Here is a 16,301-nt window from a genome sequence, read left to right on the forward strand (position 1 = left end):
CGGCCATGGTCTTTAGGATGACGGCATGAGTTTCGCTCAGTGATTGTTCCTCTACTTTGCACCATTAAATCAATACATGATGTATTCGAATCAGTCTCTATCATTCATGATTATCTCTTCATCTCTTAATGGCCATGAGTATCTACATCGACACCCAACCAGCCCACAACACTACTCCTGTTTAGCCCATTGGCCAACAAACGCCAACCACCCGGTAGTATATATATACATAGCAAAAAAAAAAAAAAAACACAAACAAAAATGCGTAAGAGAGAAAAAAAAATAGATGTGATATAGATGCGGGATATCTCTACTAAATATCAATGTGTTTTATACTCAAAAAAAACCGACTCTCTTTTCACTACACTCCATATACATCCCCTCTCCTTCTCTACATGGCAAAAGATGAGACTATCTCACAGGAGTCTAGTTCTTGGTCTCTCCCAGGACATCATCAATATTGGACGCCGTATCCGAGCCCGCGCTGGGGGTATAGTCGCTAGACCCGGGCGTGTAGCTGCTGAACCCGTCGGAAACAATCACCGAGGGGGCGGCGTGCTCGTCGTAGGCCGGGAGCACGTCGTCGCCCATGTACTCTGCGAACGCGGTGGTCGGGGAGGGAGGGGTGATGATGGCGGGGCGCTGGAAGTGGGAGGGCATGAGGTGGTGCTGGTGCTGGCACGGCATCTGTTGTTGCTGTTGTTGCTGTGCCATCTGCTGCTGCTCCTGCTCCCTCATCCGCTGCCTCCGCTCCTCAGCAGCAACCATCTCCGAAACAAGCGTCGCGGCGTTACGGAACTCGGTAATCTCATCCGTCATGCTCTCCATCGTCTCAAAGTCCCTCTCAGACTCGGAAATGGAGGGCCGGCTGTTCATAAACGCCTGCTTCTCCTCGTCTTCGGCCGTGGTGCCGGCCGTGGTGAACATGCGCGACCAAAAGTCAGTGAGGGTCGCCTTGAAGGCTTCCTTGCGGGCTTCGCGGTAGTCGCGGCGGAGGGCGCGGCGGGAGTTTTTGCGTTCGCGGCGCTCTGCGCGAGACTCGCTGTGGCGGGAGGATCTAGAGGAGGAGCGGGAGAGGATGCCGGCGCGGAGGAGGGCTAGGATTCCGATGAAGAGGAGGACTGCGACGGAGATTTTGGCGGGGAGGGGGAGGTGAGGGGGCCCGTGGGGGGGTCCATGAGGGCCTCCGTGCGGGCCGCGGTGAGGGCCTGGGGGAGGAGGGGGGAATCCCGGGGCTGTTGGGAGGGTTAGTCTTTGCTGGTCTTGTGAAGAGGGGAGAAAGGGGGATGGACTTACGCCGTGGTGACCGTGAGGGCCGCGGTGGTCGCCTTCGTGGTCAAGGGGGTGCTCATGCTCAAAGTCGGGAGGGGGTCCCGGGGGCGGAGGGCCGGGGACCGGGAGGACCGCCGTGGTGAGGGCCATCGAAGGGAGGAGGAGGGCCGTGGTGACCGTGGGAACCGGGACCATCATGAGGAGGTGGGGGAGGAGGAGGAGGACCGCCGTGGTGTCCGTGAGGTCCGTCAAAGGGAGGAGGAGGAGGAGGCGGCGGCGGACCATGGTGGTCGTGAGGAGGTCCATGAGGTTCGTCAAACGGCGGCGGAGGGCCGTGGTGAGGTCCTCTCGGGGGCGGCTCAGGGGCATCCTCAGGGGGTCCATCGGGAGGACCCTCTGGAGGGGGCGGCAGGCAGTGGCAGAAGCCCGGAGGAGGGGGACCAGGCGGCGGAGGCTCGGTGTGGTTTCCCTTGGTGTGGTTGCCGCCGTGTCCGGGGAAGGGGAAGCCTGGGCAGGAAGGGGGAGGACCGTGGGGACGACGGCCGTGGTGGTGGCCTTCTCTTCTGCCTCCCGGGTGACGGCCCTTGCCGTGGAAGCCGGGGCCGCCACCGCCGCGGACGCGGTGCATGAGGGTGTCGATTACGCACTTCAGGGAGTCGCAGGAGCGGAAGCCGCGGTGGCTGGGAGGGAAGATGCCGTGTTCTTGGGCGAGGCGGGATTCCTTCTCGTGGATGGCGTGCTTCAAGGCGTGGAGCTGGTGGCGCATGCACTCGAGGTCGTCGAGCTCTGCCAGGACCTTCTCGTCGAGCTCGGGGTGCTCTTCGGGGTGGTGAGGGCGGCGGTGGTCGTCGTCGTGGCCGGGGCGGTGGTGAGGAGGACGCTGTCCCTGCTCGCCGGGGTGGTTGTCCGGGTGGTTGCCGACATGGTGGTGAGGAGGCGGGGGGAAAGGCGGATCCTCGAGGAGTCCATCCTCGTCGTCACCGGGGCGGGGAGGGTGTCCCTCGAACTCGGGGAGCGTCTGGGAGGGCGGAGGCGGGTGGACGTCGGAAGTACGAACGTTGCCGGCGACCTCGATGATGGCGGCGGGCGCAGTCTGGCGGAAGCGGGCGACAAAAGCGAGGTCGGAGGCGAGGGTGCGGCCGGAGAGGGACTCGAGGGTGAAGCGGAGGAGTTGCTCGTCGCCAGCGCAGGTAGCGGACCAGGAGGCAATGAAGGTCGAGCCGTCGTGGTCGCCGGCAAAGGTGCCGCGGCCGAGAGTGTGACCGCCCTGGGAGAGGGCGTTGTCGTTTATCTTGATGTTAGGGTATGCGCAGGGGGAAGGGGCCTCGAGGACTTCCAAGTGGAGGGTCTGTGATGTGTTAGGTTTGAGATATTTGGATGATTAGGGGATGAACTTACGTAGGGCTTGGTCTGGTCCTCGTTGAAACCCGGTGGGATGTCAAAGGTGACAAAGGTTGATGGTGAGGCATCTGGAGGATATTAGTCATGATGAGATGACGATGAGATTGCGGAATGGGAGCTGAGAGAAGAATACATACCGGTGGCCTTTTCCATACCAATCTTGGAGGGAGCGGCGCCGACGAGGGCGGGCGCGAGCAGGAGAGCCTGCGCCAAGCCACGCATGATGGGCGGTTTGGGGGATGTTTGGTTGATGGATGGGATATGAGGTTTACCCTCGTTGAGACTCAACGGTCGTCAACCCCTTGCCTGTCCGAGTAGGTTACAAATCCCCAAATGTTCGTATTTGAAGAAATCCCTCTGCCTGGACTAAATGGGTCCTTGTCGTCGTCAGTCGTCCTTTTGATGTTGTGATGCGTTGAGTTGAGTTAGGTTAAGGTCGGGTTGACGAGGAGTGAAGGGTGAAGGAATGACGGAGAGTGGACGGCAGGGTAAGGTGATAAATGGCTGCCTGGGTAGGTAGGTGTACGTAGTAGGTAGATATGTAAGTCGTCGAGTCGTGTATTGGCTGGTGGTGTGCGTTGGTTCGGTGTGCCAACTTATTTGCTGCTAGTCCAGTCGTCTTACACCGTCGATGATGTCTCACACCTTCTCTCTCTCACACACACTCACAAACCCCCCTTAGGAAACGAAACAAGTATGAAAAAAGAACGAGTGGAAGGTATTCACACTTTCCACGGAGAATGAAAAGTGATGAACTGAGATTGGTGAGGAAGGAATGAGAAAGAGAGAAGGAGTGAAACTTGAAGGATGGCAAGAGATGGAAACAAACACACCCAGGGAAGGAGAGAGGCAGTGTCGAGGGACGCGCAGTCCCTTCCTTCCCCAATGTAGGCTTACACTGAGAGCAAAGGAGGCAAGTGGGCACATTCAGGGACACTCGCACCTGCCAACCTGCGCTGCGTAGATTGGGGCTGCGTGAGCTGCGCAATCCTCTCGGCGCCGCTGGACCGGTGGTGGCCAATCAGCGTCGATGAGCTGACGAGTCCCTCGATTTTCGTCCGGTACGTATCTGCTGCTTGGCTCGTGCACTCCGAACTGCCAGTCCCGAGCCGGGATCCACTTCCTCATACAACCAATAGGAATCAGCGCATGTTAGCTAAGCATCGGACTGGTGGGGTTGATGCGATGGCCCTTGGGAATTATTTCTGCTCTTGTTTCCACCTTCTCGACCGAACACAACACCAACACTAATTAGTACCAAGAAAGGTACATGGTGTATGGTGTTGCCGCCCTGCTGACTACGTTTACACTGCAGCTAGACTCCTAGGCTATCACAATGTGCAGAGACTGCTGCAGTGTCCCGTTTGCTGTAAGACTGGTGACTGCTGTTGGTCTCCTTGTGTCCTCACTGTTGGGCAAACCGCAGAGTCGGGTGGATCCCGAACCACGGGCTAAACACCGGAACGTGGGGGGCGGCGCTAGTCTTCCGAGGCGACGGGGGTCTCCACCGTCGAGGCGATGAAGTGATGAACTCATGGGAATCCGGCACTGGCACATTGCTGCACTTACTGATGGACGCGCATTTTTGCTCCCGACTTCCTGGACGGCCACGCCGCTTCTGGTCCTTTGCCTTGGGGTTGTTTGATTATTTTCGGTCCCTCGGTTCCACGATCGGGTGGAGCTATTTGCACCCATGCGGCATGCCACCCAGAACGAACGGAAATGGGTGGCCATGCGCATTATAAGCGACCCATTTTGGCATGTCACAGACTCACAGTCCTCGTTGCCGCCGTGGGCGCGCGGGTCCTGCTCGACTAGTAGCCGAATCAGTGGCCACGAGGCCATCCACCTTTAAACGACGACGGCGTGGAACATGTGGTACGATGAGAATGTTCGGAGGGGTCAAAGACGAGACCAGACCCAATGCAGAGAGAAGGGGTAGAAGAAGAACCTGATAAGAGAAAAAGAAGGCTCGTTCGCCTATGATTAAGCAATACACTAAGGTAGTCTCTTTCCAACGTAATCCTACAAGCATGTCCCGTGAGAACGCCTGAATGTGGGAATACCCGTCCGTACCTTGTAAAGTCAAGACAGTGAAAGATAAGTGAATATGCCGGATACGCCCCCTTTCCTCCGTTGTCCCATCTTCTCGCCCCGCCGTAGACTGCCAAACGGTTTAACCTACGGATACGCATGCAGGGTCGGCAAGGGAGATGTACGAGACGAACCAACAAACAGAACAAAACAAGCATGGACAAAAGACCACGCAACTCCTCGCGGCTCAAGCTTCGCACCACTGACCACCCAAGAAACAAATAGTGTAGTCAACACTCCCACCCGTCCACGCGTCAACTACTACGCAATGAGAGTTGCATGTGTGTAACATGGCTCTCGGACTCTCTGTTTCCTCCCCACCAGGGAAACAAGAGATCTGCGAAACAATCGCAACTCTGCGGTTCTGCCCCCTAGATTGACAGGCAAAACCGTAGAACAGACCCCGCCGTAACCTAGAGAGCATGAACAAGCAATCATACCGGCACCGACGTCTTACAAGGGTGGCAGGAGGTCCTTCAACACTTGCACACGGGCCCGCGCGACATCCGACCCTTGCTCGCCTTCGCCCATCAACACCATGATCTTGATCATTTTTGCTGCATCACGTTGATTAGCACACAGTGATCATGAAGCCGATAGTGAGAGAATAATGGAAAAAACGAGAGACAGGAGAATAACGGGGGTAAGAAACTCACCAATGTCACTCCTAGCCCTCTGGAACAACGGATCCCGATCCGCCTCCTCCGCCGCAACAGGGTCCTTACCCATCTCCCGCAGCACGCTCCCGATACACAGCGCCTCGAGGAACGCGCGGTGGTTGAAAACCCACCACACCCTCGCCTCGAGCTCAAAAATGTCAAACAACAGGAAAAACGACGTAATCGCCTCGTGCGCCGCCTCCAGCGTGCCCCTCGTATTCGAAGGACACTCTGCGCTCTCGGACGCGTACACGAGCATGATGTTGTGGTGATAATTGCTCGTCAGGAACAGCGTCTGCCTCACGACGCGCTTATTCGTCCGCGCGAGGCTCGCGAGGCTCTCGGCGTCCCAGGACCGGAAGACGTCCGGGAAGGAGCGGTAGACGCAGCGGAAGTCGGCGATGAGTTTGGACTTGTGGCGGACGGTGGCGCAGATGGGCAGATCCAAGGAGCGCGGGGAGCAGATCGTCTCCTGGACGAGGTTGGCGAGGGTCCAGGAGCCGCGGATGTAGGCGATGTCTGTCGGGTCCGAGGAGGCGATGGCGGAGCCGTCGTCGACGAGGTCTTCGACGGAGACGTCGGTGTGGGTCGCGGAGGGGGGGAGAGAGAGGAGGACGGTGAGGAAGGTGTCTTGGAGGAGGACGGCTTGCCAGAGTTTGCGGCGCTGTTGCTTTTCGAAGATGGGGGCGTCGGGAGTTACTGCGATGGTGTTAGTTTATGATGCTCTTTGGTAGATGACTTGAACGTTCGTACCGATATTGGGGTCACGATGTAGACCCATTGCGTAGGCTTGGCGGATGAGTATGCCGGCGAACGCCCACCCGTCCGAGGCGTGGTTGTCGTTGATCAGGAAGTACGTCAACCTGGTCTGGTCAGTATGAACGGTCTTAAGGTTGCTGTATGCAGACCCAACATGAAAAGGGGACCACTTACAACACCATGGACTGAATGGAGCGCAACGAAGCAGCACTCAGGTACGAAAACATGCGCAGCGCCTGATTACTCGCCGACGCATAAAACTCCGCCGTCTGCTTCGCATCGTTTGGCGAACTCGACGTCACAAACTGCGTGCCCAGCGCGAGCATCACAAAAATGAGCCCCACAAACGCCGCGTCGACGCGGTTCTTCTCCTCGGCGCTGAGGCTCCAAAAGTGCTCGTAGTCGGCGTAAAAGGTCTGCCGGTGGATCATGGGGTAGACCGGGTCGACGCACTCAAAGTACTGCGCCAGCAAGATGTCGGCCTGGACCTTCTCGGGCAGGACGGAGATGACCTCGGGCAGGCCGCCCTCGCAGGTCCAGTAGTTGGCAAAGGGGTGCTCGGAGCCGATGCCGAAGACGTTGCTGGCCGTGGGGAGGGAGTAGGGGACGTTGGAGAGGAGGCCCGTGGAGGAGGAGAAGGCGACGGAGCCGACGGAGCCGCGGGAGGTGAAGCCGCGGCCTTCGATGAGGCCTCTGTCTGCTACGTTTGGGATGGTGGAGATGTCGCCTGGGCCTTTTGGTTTCGGGGGTTTCGTCATGCGGCGGCCGTTGGCGAGGGATCTTGTTGTTTCTCTGTTCTTTTGTCAGTTGTGTTTCGAGGGTCTCGACAAGTCGCGAGAGCTGTGTGAGTGTGCTTACTCGAGTATCGTCGCTACAGCCGCATATTGGCATTCCGTCTGGCGTTTGATACATGCTAGGCAGTTGGGTCGACCTCGGTCACACTGCGTGCGTGTTAGTATGAGCGTTGGCTTAACTTGGTGGGTTTGACAGGCCTGCTGCTTTCACTTTGAGAGCAACAGCACTTAATCCGACGTGGTTTACATCGTATGCATGCCATGTGTCAAACCTGAGAGCATCAAATATCGTATGCCTACGTCGTGCAAGTAGCATCATGTGCCCAATGATCAAGAAGACCTCTTGATATGACATTCAACTTTAGTCGCATTGGTACACTCGAACCAACAGCACAATTCAGTGTGGGGGCATAAGCACGCAATGATGAGAAATCAGATCAGATGAAAACACGGAGTGAGAAAAACAAGGCATGAAGTACAGATGACAAAAACACGGGCAGTAAAATGAAAAATGAACAGAACGAACCTTTGTCTTGCGCTCAACGCACTCAAAGCACGACAAGGTAGGCTTATTCCGCTTCTGCTTCTTCCTCGCAGGGCCCTTGTCGCCGCCGTCATCGGGGCTAGCCGAGTTGCCGTCGACGCTCTCATCCGGGTGTTGGTGATGGGTTCCGTTGCCGTTGCCGTTGCCGTAGCTCTTTGGTGTCGCCGTTTGCTGCCGCGCGACGGGCGTCGAGTACGACGGTCCCGACGCCGCTGATGTCGTCGGCGAGAGTGCGGCAGCAGCTGCTCCTCCATTTTGTGGATGTGTGAGTGATGGTAGACGCCCGTTTTCCGGCACTGGCGATGCGTAGGCTGTTGAGGCCGAGCTCGGCGTGAAGGGTTGCGGTTGGGGATGCGGGAGATGGTTTTTGGGCGCCATTGTGGGCGGTTGGAACGTTGCGCGACGCCTCAATTGAATGAGTTGAAGGTGTTGATTAACGATTGAATTACGTTGTTAGATGAGCGGCCGGTGCCAAGACCGATTTGATGCCGATTGTTAATGGCGCCGCGAAGATGAGTGAAAAGGCAGTCGATTCAATTCCTGCTGCTTGTTCCCGCTTGCGGCACGCCCAAGGCGATGCTTCACCGAAAGAATCGCAATTGAGCCGGCGGTTGACTGTCCGGGCGGAGCGTCGTAAGAGACTTTACGGGATAATCAGACACTGTGACCGATTCGAACAATTAGATTGCCCGGACGTCGCAACCGGCCGGGTTGGTTGAGAGCTTTCCAATGCGGTGCCTCCGTTTCCGCCGGGAATAAAGGCCAAGATTTGACGAAGCGGAGGACAGACGGAGTGGATGAGCAACAACTCGGCGCGGCGGCGGCGGGCCTTGCGCAAAGTTTCCCGGGAAAAAGTATAGTGATTTGATCCGTGTCGGTATCGGTGTCGCCCGGTGCTCAAAAAAGGCCGGAGGGATGTGTGTGTTTGTGCGGTGTTGCGCTGGGAATAAACAGGTGATAGAGGCAGTGTGAAATGCGGTGCGGCGGCGGCGTCACACACAACGAAGGGAGGGAGATTGCGATGGGAATAAGGAGGGAGACAAAAGGGAAAGGGAGAGAACGTGCGGAACGCGGCGGGAATTGGGGGAGAGGGAAACTCTCTTTCTCAGCCTGGCCGGGACTGGGACTGGGACTGGGGGACTTGGCCGGGAGCGACACGGCGGAACGTCTCGCTCTCTGTTTCTCTCTCCAACAAATGAACAAGGGCACTCGAAGAAAAGAGGGGAAACACTTGTCTCTGTGTCTTGCTCACTATTCGACAAGCTAATCCAGGTCATGGGATTGAGCAGCCAAAGTCCCTATTAGAATCAACAGCTTCATAAACAGCAAGCCTTGTCTTGAATGTCTTGAACCAGTTCCATTACCCGGTACCGGTTCCCAGGTTCCATGATCCAACGATCCAACGCGATGGATGACCAATTCACTTACGGAGGGAAATCCGCGATCGATGGGGGCAAAGAACGAATACGCGCAGCATCAACGCGCCCGCCCGCCCCTTGATCATTACATGCCCAGTAACAATGGGCAATACAACCCCCAGCCGTCCCATCTTCCAGGTTACCTTTTTGCCTCTCTATCATCCGCCTACCATCTGATCTGATAAAAAACGTTGAGCGGGAAGACACCGAGGTGAGGATCCGTACCCACGGTTCACGGCCATACAGCAAGACCTGTGTACGAATACAGCAAACCCTCCTCTTGGAAGCCCATCCATCCAATGGGCCAAGCCCCCGAATCCAACTGCCGGCCGGTCAACGGCGCAAGGCTTGCTTCTGCTTTGCCTGCTTTGATCATTGATGGCTGGGGGGTTTCTTTCGATCCAGTCAAGCAACTATCCACTCAATCCATCCTTGGCTCCTACACCCACCACCTCGTGGGCTTCCCCCCATGGCATGCTACAGTGGTGGGCAGATCAGCACTAAACCACGCCGGGGGGCAAAAAGGCTTGTCTTGTCTCGGGCCCCAGAAACCCAGGTCAGATTCGCCGGGAAAACCTCCCCGAGTGCCGCCATTCCACCATTCCACCATGCAGACTGCAGACGAGCGTGATGCCAGTTCCAGGACCTGGATCATACGAACCCTTGACATTTCTGAGATATCCTGTATATCCGTAGATCCGTTGGTTGAAAACAGGCTCTAGACTTCTAATGCCTTGCCCTTGGAAAACTTGAGCTCTTTCGACTTACTTCTTCGTGAGAGTGAGAAAGAAAGAGAGGACTGATCAGACACGGGCACTGCGTATACTAGATGCAGACACCATTCGCGGCACGGAACATGCTCTGCATTCTCAAAAGAAAGGGTAGCTTTACCTAGTATCCTGCTTGAACACCATGATGTCTTATCCAATGCGCAGATATCACTGACCGAATGGATCAAGGTGAGCGAGAACGAGATGCAGCATCCAATAGATCCATTCTCATGCATCTTCTCTCTCTCGCACCTGCACAGATACGCTGCGGTGCTCCTTTTGCCTGCCGCGAACTCCCCTGCCCCAGTGGAGTTTTCCTCTCCCCATCTGCGCCCTCGCACTTCTACCCGAACATCGACGTCACCAATGCAACCAGAAAGCGCCCCCAACTTGCAACCAGAAACCCTTTTCAACAATGACCTCGTCTCGGGGGCCAAAGCTTTCAATATGAGCCCCTTCCTCGCAGCCTTCTGCTCCCCAGGCTCTGTGTCGCACAACGGCTCTGACTGGCAAAAGACCACACTGAGGCTTCAGACGACAGCCACCTCGGCTCTCTTGCGAATCGCGCCTCGACCCCAGGGGACCGCCGATATCGCCTGCCGGCTTTTCGGGTACGCGACCCCTGCGAGCTGGAAAGCCCACAGAGGAGCGGCCGCCCGACCTTGCGCCCGCCCTCTGAGCTCGCACGCTTCAAGAGCGGGCAAGCAGCAACGATTAGCATCCAATCACAAGCCGCGTCGATGGTTTAGTGGTAAAATTCTCCGTTGCCATCCAGCAGCGTCGGGGAGCCGGGGGTTCGATTCCCCCTCGACGCATTTCTTTTGCAATTTCGACCTTTTTGATGCCGTAGAGATGCTCTGTTTCCTCTTTTACCTCTGCTCATGTATTTCTGCATCTGTAGTTTTGTAGTGAGTGAATGGTGGGCGTATCGTCACTCGGGGGCCCGAGTGCTGAATCCTCATTTATTCCTGCCTTGATATACGCGTTTTATTAGTAGAGACACCAACTTTGCCAGTTAATAACAGTTGCCTCTGGTCATGGAAATGTTCAACACTACCCTATCACTAATGTTGACCCGGACTCACATGTTTTGTTAGTTGTGCTCAAGTCATCGACATGCAACTCAGAGTCACAACAGTGGCAGGCATCATCCAAGAGACAGCAGTTTTCTTTCTACTCAACTCTCCTTCACCAAGTCTCTATCCGCTCCTCAGGACCTAGGAAAAGTCTCGAGCGAGGCCTGTCTGGTACATTGTTTATCCTCAACCCCGCTGTCCTTCCACCGAAACACCATAAAACCAACACAGCAAAACCCAGCAATCAACTGGAGGTATAGAATAACTGAAGCCGCAGCACACCTTTTCAGAACGAAACCTGCAATAAATGGGGGAGTTCCTTTCGCCTATCCTTGGCTCTCTCCTTCACTCCAGTTCCCTTGAAGCAATCGAATCCCTTTTCCTATAACCTGTCATCATATTCCAACACTCCATCCACCCCTCTGTCGTTCCCCATTACTTTTGACATCCCAAAGGCCGTATTCTCATCTACCATGAACCCTACAACTATATCCCAAACTCCCCACATGCCATATGTGCTGTGCCGCGCTGGCCAAGGCTTAACCAAAAATCAGAGCGCAAGCCCCGTTCCATCGCCGGTCCAACGGTACAAAGCAAGCAGTTCCCGTCGACGCTGGTGCTGCTCGTGGAGATCCTCCGGCACCCGACCCCTGACCTGCGCCAGAGCACTTCGCATAACCTTGCTAAAGTTGCGCTACAAAAGGCAAGTTAGCACCCCACCTTCTTGAAACGAGAGAAGAAGCGTGAAAAGGGAGAAAGGCTTACCTGGTACTCTGTATTCAACGTCACAACGCAGGCCTCATGCGCGCGCACAATCGTCTCGCACGCCTTGACGACACTAGGCGACGCCTCAAGCTGCAACTTATCCGCGATAAGGAGCAGCAAAAACGATCCCTGGAGCAAATAAATGCCAAAGAAGAACGGCATGAACTCCAAGCCCGGGTCGAACTCGAGAATGTGGCTGATAGCCTCGGCTGCCGAGACAGCGTGGCCAGTCGCCGTGATGAACCCCTGCGACGAGATCCAGAGGTCGTTGTCGTCGATGAGGTTGATGGGATCCCATTTGCCCGCCAGCAGAATGTGCAGCACATGCATCACGTGCGTGCCGTACGCCATGACAATCTTGGTCTGGATGTCGCTCTCCGTCATGCGGTTGAGGGATGAAGAGGCGGTTGTGTGGACTGAGTGGACAGAGGGCGTGCCAATATCAGCAATCGGACCGTGGTCTACACTGCCGCTCTCCGGGTTCACTACTACGTCGCCGTTATCATCGAGGTTAATGTTGTTCACCCGCGTGAGGTGAAGCTGCTCGAACCGCCCAAGGCTCTTCTCGTACGCCTCGAGATGGCGCGTAATCTCGCTGGCTTGATCGTCCCACTCGCGAGCCGAGCGGAATCCCACACCGAACCGCGGATGGTTCCTCGCGTGATGGAGGTCCACGATCTCACCCAGGATCGTCATGAGCGGGAGGAAATAGCCGAATATGCTGTGTCCCGTACACTCAAAGTGCGGGCCACGCACACGGCCGCTCGATACGCCGCCGGCACCGGTTGTGGCGTCTCCTCCGAGGCTAGGGTCCGTCGTGGCGTGTGCGGGTCTGAACTCGCCATTCTGCCACGCCGTGTCGTCCATCGGCTGCAGCAGGCCGGCACACTCAAGGTCGAGGAGGAATAGGGGCCTGTTGTAGCACAGGGCTAGGTGGCGGTCGACGATGTACGTGAGCCACCATATCCTTCGGCGCTCCTCACGCTCCTCCTCCGTGATGACGCCCGGGTGCCCGCTGCCCGCCAATTCATCTTCAACCTCGCCGTCTGCGCCATCCCCGTCGTGCCCGTTGCTCTGGTTCATGGAAAGAGGGGTCGGTGGCAGTTCACGGCCGAGTTTCAGCTCCCTGGCCAAGGACCAGGCCGCGTTCCACCACCGCAGGCTCGCGCCCTTGTACTCGCTCGCGGAGACTACTGTCGCGAGGTGGATGTAGGTGATAACGTCGTCGAGGGTGCCGGCGGCTCCGAACGGACCAGATTCGCCCGTCAGCGCGTCCATGCTGATGGACCCCGGAAGCGCAACGCCGAGTCCGCCGAGTGCTACGCCATCGATGGCAGGGCTGGTCACCGGTGATGTGTCCCCTGAAGGTGTATGGATGAGCGGCTTGAGCAGGCTGACGGTCAGCTCCAGCAGCCTCTGGCAGATCTTGCCCCGTGCTGAGGGGACGCTGGTCAGGAAGGGCGCATCGCTCGTCTGGGCTGCCACCCAGAGTATGCTGGCTAGCAGGGCCGGCTGGCACCGTCTCGGTTTGCTGGGGTGGAGGAAAGACCTCTTGCGGAAGACGAAGCCCAGGACGTATGGTGACATTGGATGCATCTGTGCCGAGGACGAGGATGCGAAGTAGAGGTCGATCAAGTCGCATGCCAGAGCCGCCGGGATGAGGTTTCCAAGATGGGGCATCAGAGGATGCAGGACCGGGTATCGTAGTTGCTGTTGACCGGGGTGGCCGTAGCTGCTCGGAGGCATATGAGACTGGTATTGCGCCGCCGGCGGAGAGGACATGGAAATCCACCCGGGAGACGTCGGCTCACCACCGAGGGGGTATGCGCTGATCGGGCTGGCTGCGATTCGGAATGGCGCGCCATTGGTATATGCCGTTGGACTCTGGGTCTGCATGGGATACGGTATGTCGGGATATGCTGATATGCCGCCCTGATTGGGGCCGTACGCTGCGTGGGCCGGTCCCGGCATTATGTGCGCGCCCAGGCCTTGCCTGTCGTATCCTCCGTGGACACCCCCGTAGCCGTTGAGATCCATGGTTGTCTGGCTTTCGAGTTGATCTCTGTCCATCCCATGATGAGCTGCTAGGTGGGCTTGGTGGCTGACCATATCTCCCATGCTATCGAGTGAGCCGGTCCTCTGGCTTTGATGTATGGCTTCCTCGCTGAGCTCGTCCATGGCCTTGCCGATGTGGCCGTGTTGAGAAGTCGTCGTGCCTAGTGATGGCCCTGCCTTGGCGTTGTTGGACTCGGATTGCTCCGAAGGCTGCCCATTGTCGTCGGAAGGCGATTTCGGGCCCTGTTCTGCTCCTGATGTCCCTGCTTGCGCGGCAGCTTGCGCGGCAAGGTCCTTTCGTGATGCCTTGCCTCTCTTCTTCCTCTCGCGGATGTACTCGCAGCCCAATCCGAATTCTGAAAAACATGTCAGTCAGTCTAGTCCAGCCCAGCTCCCCCGCGCCACGCCGATCGTCTATTCAACCGTTTCTTTCTTACCTACGCAGTGGGCACAGGGGTGTTGCCCGTCGCACTTTGTACGCAGCTGGTTGCACTGATCACAGGCCCGACTGATTCTCCTGCGGACGGGACCGGATGTGCTAGAAGAACGACCCGCGGGTCCGCCGCCGTATGGGTGTTGGCGGTGTTTTGTCGACTGAGGGCCTGCACGCGCGAGGTGCGGGCTGTGGACTCCCCCAACCTGCTGCTGGATCTGCTGCAGAGCATAGTGTGAGCTCGGGTCGAGACCATTCGCGTGGGCATGGCCGTTTGGAACATGGTGGGCGTTGGAGAAGAGGGTGCTGGACTGCATGCCATGGTATGGCGAAAAGCGGTGGAGCGGGTTGGACAGCATCTTGTCTTCCTCGTGCTGGGACCAAGCCCGCTGTTGGCGATGTAGTGGCTGAATGGTGAAAGTGCTACTCGAACAACGAGCAACTATCTGCCTTCTCTCATGCAGATAGGGACGTGAATAAGACTGCGAGATGGGCGACTGGAAGGATTCGAAGTGGTCGGACGACTTAGGTCAACCAGCTTTGGCGATGTTGCTCCCTTAGACTGGGGCAAGCGATAGATAATATGCGAGCCTTGAATAACACAAGGTGACTTCTGCTTCGGTCAGCGCTGCCGTAGGCCGTTTAGGATAGTTGGGGGCGTAAAAGGGGGCGGGACGGAGGAGAAGGATGGGCATGGGGTATAGTAATATGAGCTAAACTGAGAACAAGTGGTGGGCGTGAGATCTGCAGCGTCGTTGGAGAACGGCGCAGCATAGAGCAACGACAATCATGGCGGGGTTGATGTACAGACGGCTTGGGTGACAGGGTAAGGAAGACGGGACAAGCGACAGGGTGCCTGAAGGAGTGCGGCGCAGAAGATGGTTGAGCGAAAGAGAGCTTTCTGTGAAAGTGGAATATTGGGACCGAGACCCAAGTTAACTCACCCCTTGGAGATCAACCCGTGAAGTTTATGAATGTCGGTCGTTGCCGTAATTGGGAGAGTTCCAAATAGTTGAGTCGTTTGGTTGCGTTCCGTGTCTCGCGTGTTGTGCTGCGGCGGGAAGGGTATCTTGAACAATTGGTTGGTATATCCAAAGGCGAGGTGGTAGTATCAAGGCAATTCGGAAGCTCGTAAACAGTGGTTATTCTGAAGTTGTATCGCAGGCGTTGTATTCGATGTTGATCTTCGTTTCGGTCGTCTGGCTCGGAGCTCTCCTCCCTTCAAGTTCTCGATGTCCACTTTGGCTCTCTCTGACAGATGGCCTGCGCCCGAAGCTTGGCAAATATGTAGAGATGGCTCGATGGAACGTGAATGCTGTTCAAGCCGTTGAGTTACTGCTCAGTTTAGCTGGTCCGCTTGCTGTATGAAAACGTGGACCATCGCAATTACATTGGTAGGATACTGTAAACGGCGGGATGAAAGGGCGAAAGGTGTGGAGGAGGATGGCTGGTGACAGACAGGGCGGCGGCCGCAGAAGCAGCGAGAGGATGGATGTATGTACGGGACACGCGCGAATGATTCGAGAAGAAAATTAAAATTGAGAGATAGGATGCTCAGCGGCAGCGCATGCGCATGTACAGACAGACGTACAGACGTACCAACGGCGCGTCAGGTAAGGTTCTCGAAGGGGGGGAAGAAGCGAAATGGTGACTTTGTGGTTCCTCGGGCTTAGCTATATTATATGGGACGCTTGTACATAATGGCATGCGAGGACGGGGCAGGGTTGCAATGAGGGGAACAGGGGTGATGGCTCGACGATGGGCGACGGTAAGGTGAGGAGCAACGAACGGCATCGAGAGGAAAACTGGCGACGGGCGGCCATTTACGGGTGTGGATGTGGAGAATCAATGAGCATCTTTGGGCGAGGAACAGGGCCACATGCCCCAAAGACGCTGCGCCGGTCTAGAACGACGGGCTCATCCCATCCATGGTCTATCCTCCTCCTCTCCAGGATGGATCATCTCGTCCTGGTTTGGAGCGACGGGGTTGTATGAGTGTGTGTGTATGTGTGGCTCAGCATTGGGTTCGGTTGGTTGATCAACAAGAGCAGAACAAGGTGAAGGTTAGAGCCAGCCCGGTGAGGGTGATGAACGCGTTTCCGGTCCATTCCTCTGGAAGGATCAAGGCATGACATGGCGGTGACAAGACGGCATGGACTGTCATCAAACCTTTTCCTCCCCACCGGGACAGGATCCCCACTGCTTTCATGGTGTTGCTCGGCTTTGTTTTTGGCCTGCCTCGGGACAAATACCTAGTCACA

The 16,301-nt window shown here is 56.7% G+C and overlaps 3 protein-coding genes across 3 annotated transcripts; all 3 read right to left on the reverse strand.

Moving 5' to 3' along the window:
- Positions 1 to 426: 426 nt before the first annotated feature.
- Positions 427 to 927, reverse strand: HER10_EVM0009925 (uncharacterized protein; the record flags this gene model as incomplete). The annotated part of the gene is made up of 1 exon (XM_035479396.1): positions 427 to 927. One exon carries the CDS (start codon positions 925 to 927, stop codon positions 427 to 429), a length of 501 nt encoding a protein of 166 aa, XP_035331750.1.
- A 3,830-nt stretch (positions 928 to 4,757) lies between these two features.
- On the reverse strand, positions 4,758 to 8,550 carry HER10_EVM0009445 (fungal specific transcription factor). Its single transcript, XM_035478931.1, has 6 exons — positions 7,506 to 8,550; positions 7,044 to 7,126; positions 6,360 to 6,977; positions 6,180 to 6,289; positions 5,424 to 6,125; positions 4,758 to 5,324 (listed from the first exon to the last, which is right to left on the reverse strand). Exons 1-6 carry the CDS (start codon positions 7,899 to 7,901, stop codon positions 5,221 to 5,223), a joined length of 2,013 nt encoding a protein of 670 aa, XP_035331721.1. The 5' UTR covers positions 7,902 to 8,550; the 3' UTR covers positions 4,758 to 5,220.
- Positions 8,551 to 11,220: 2,670 nt separating this feature from the next.
- HER10_EVM0001455 (uncharacterized protein) lies at positions 11,221 to 15,795 on the reverse strand. The gene is made up of 3 exons (XM_035471200.1): positions 14,045 to 15,795; positions 11,553 to 13,963; positions 11,221 to 11,481 (listed from the first exon to the last, which is right to left on the reverse strand). Exons 1-3 carry the CDS (start codon positions 14,397 to 14,399, stop codon positions 11,338 to 11,340), a joined length of 2,910 nt encoding a protein of 969 aa, XP_035331215.1. The 5' UTR covers positions 14,400 to 15,795; the 3' UTR covers positions 11,221 to 11,337.
- Between the last annotated feature and the right edge of the window lie 506 nt (positions 15,796 to 16,301).

The sequence above is a fragment of the Colletotrichum scovillei genome, assembly GCF_011075155.1.
Source record: "Colletotrichum scovillei strain TJNH1 chromosome Unknown Contig00007, whole genome shotgun sequence".
Lineage (NCBI taxonomy): Eukaryota > Fungi > Ascomycota > Sordariomycetes > Glomerellales > Glomerellaceae > Colletotrichum > Colletotrichum scovillei.

Bases quoted from the DNA above. Each gene is read 5' to 3' on its own strand.
- HER10_EVM0009445 (XM_035478931.1), bottom strand. From the start codon at position 7,901: ATGGCGCCCAAAAACCATCTCCCGCATCCCCAACCGCAACCCTTCACG. The intron at 6,290-6,359 runs GTAAGTGGTCCC...TGACCAGACCAG, and splicing joins TCCATTCAGTCCATGGTGTT to GTTGACGTACTTCCTGATCA. The intron at 5,325-5,423 runs GTGAGTTTCTTA...AACGTGATGCAG, and splicing joins GAGGGCTAGGAGTGACATTG to CAAAAATGATCAAGATCATG.
- HER10_EVM0001455 (XM_035471200.1), bottom strand. From the start codon at position 14,399: ATGCTGTCCAACCCGCTCCACCGCTTTTCGCCATACCATGGCATGCAG. The intron at 13,964-14,044 runs GTAAGAAAGAAA...CATGTTTTTCAG, and splicing joins CCCCTGTGCCCACTGCGTAG to AATTCGGATTGGGCTGCGAG. The intron at 11,482-11,552 runs GTAAGCCTTTCT...TGCCTTTTGTAG, and splicing joins CGTTGAATACAGAGTACCAG to CGCAACTTTAGCAAGGTTAT.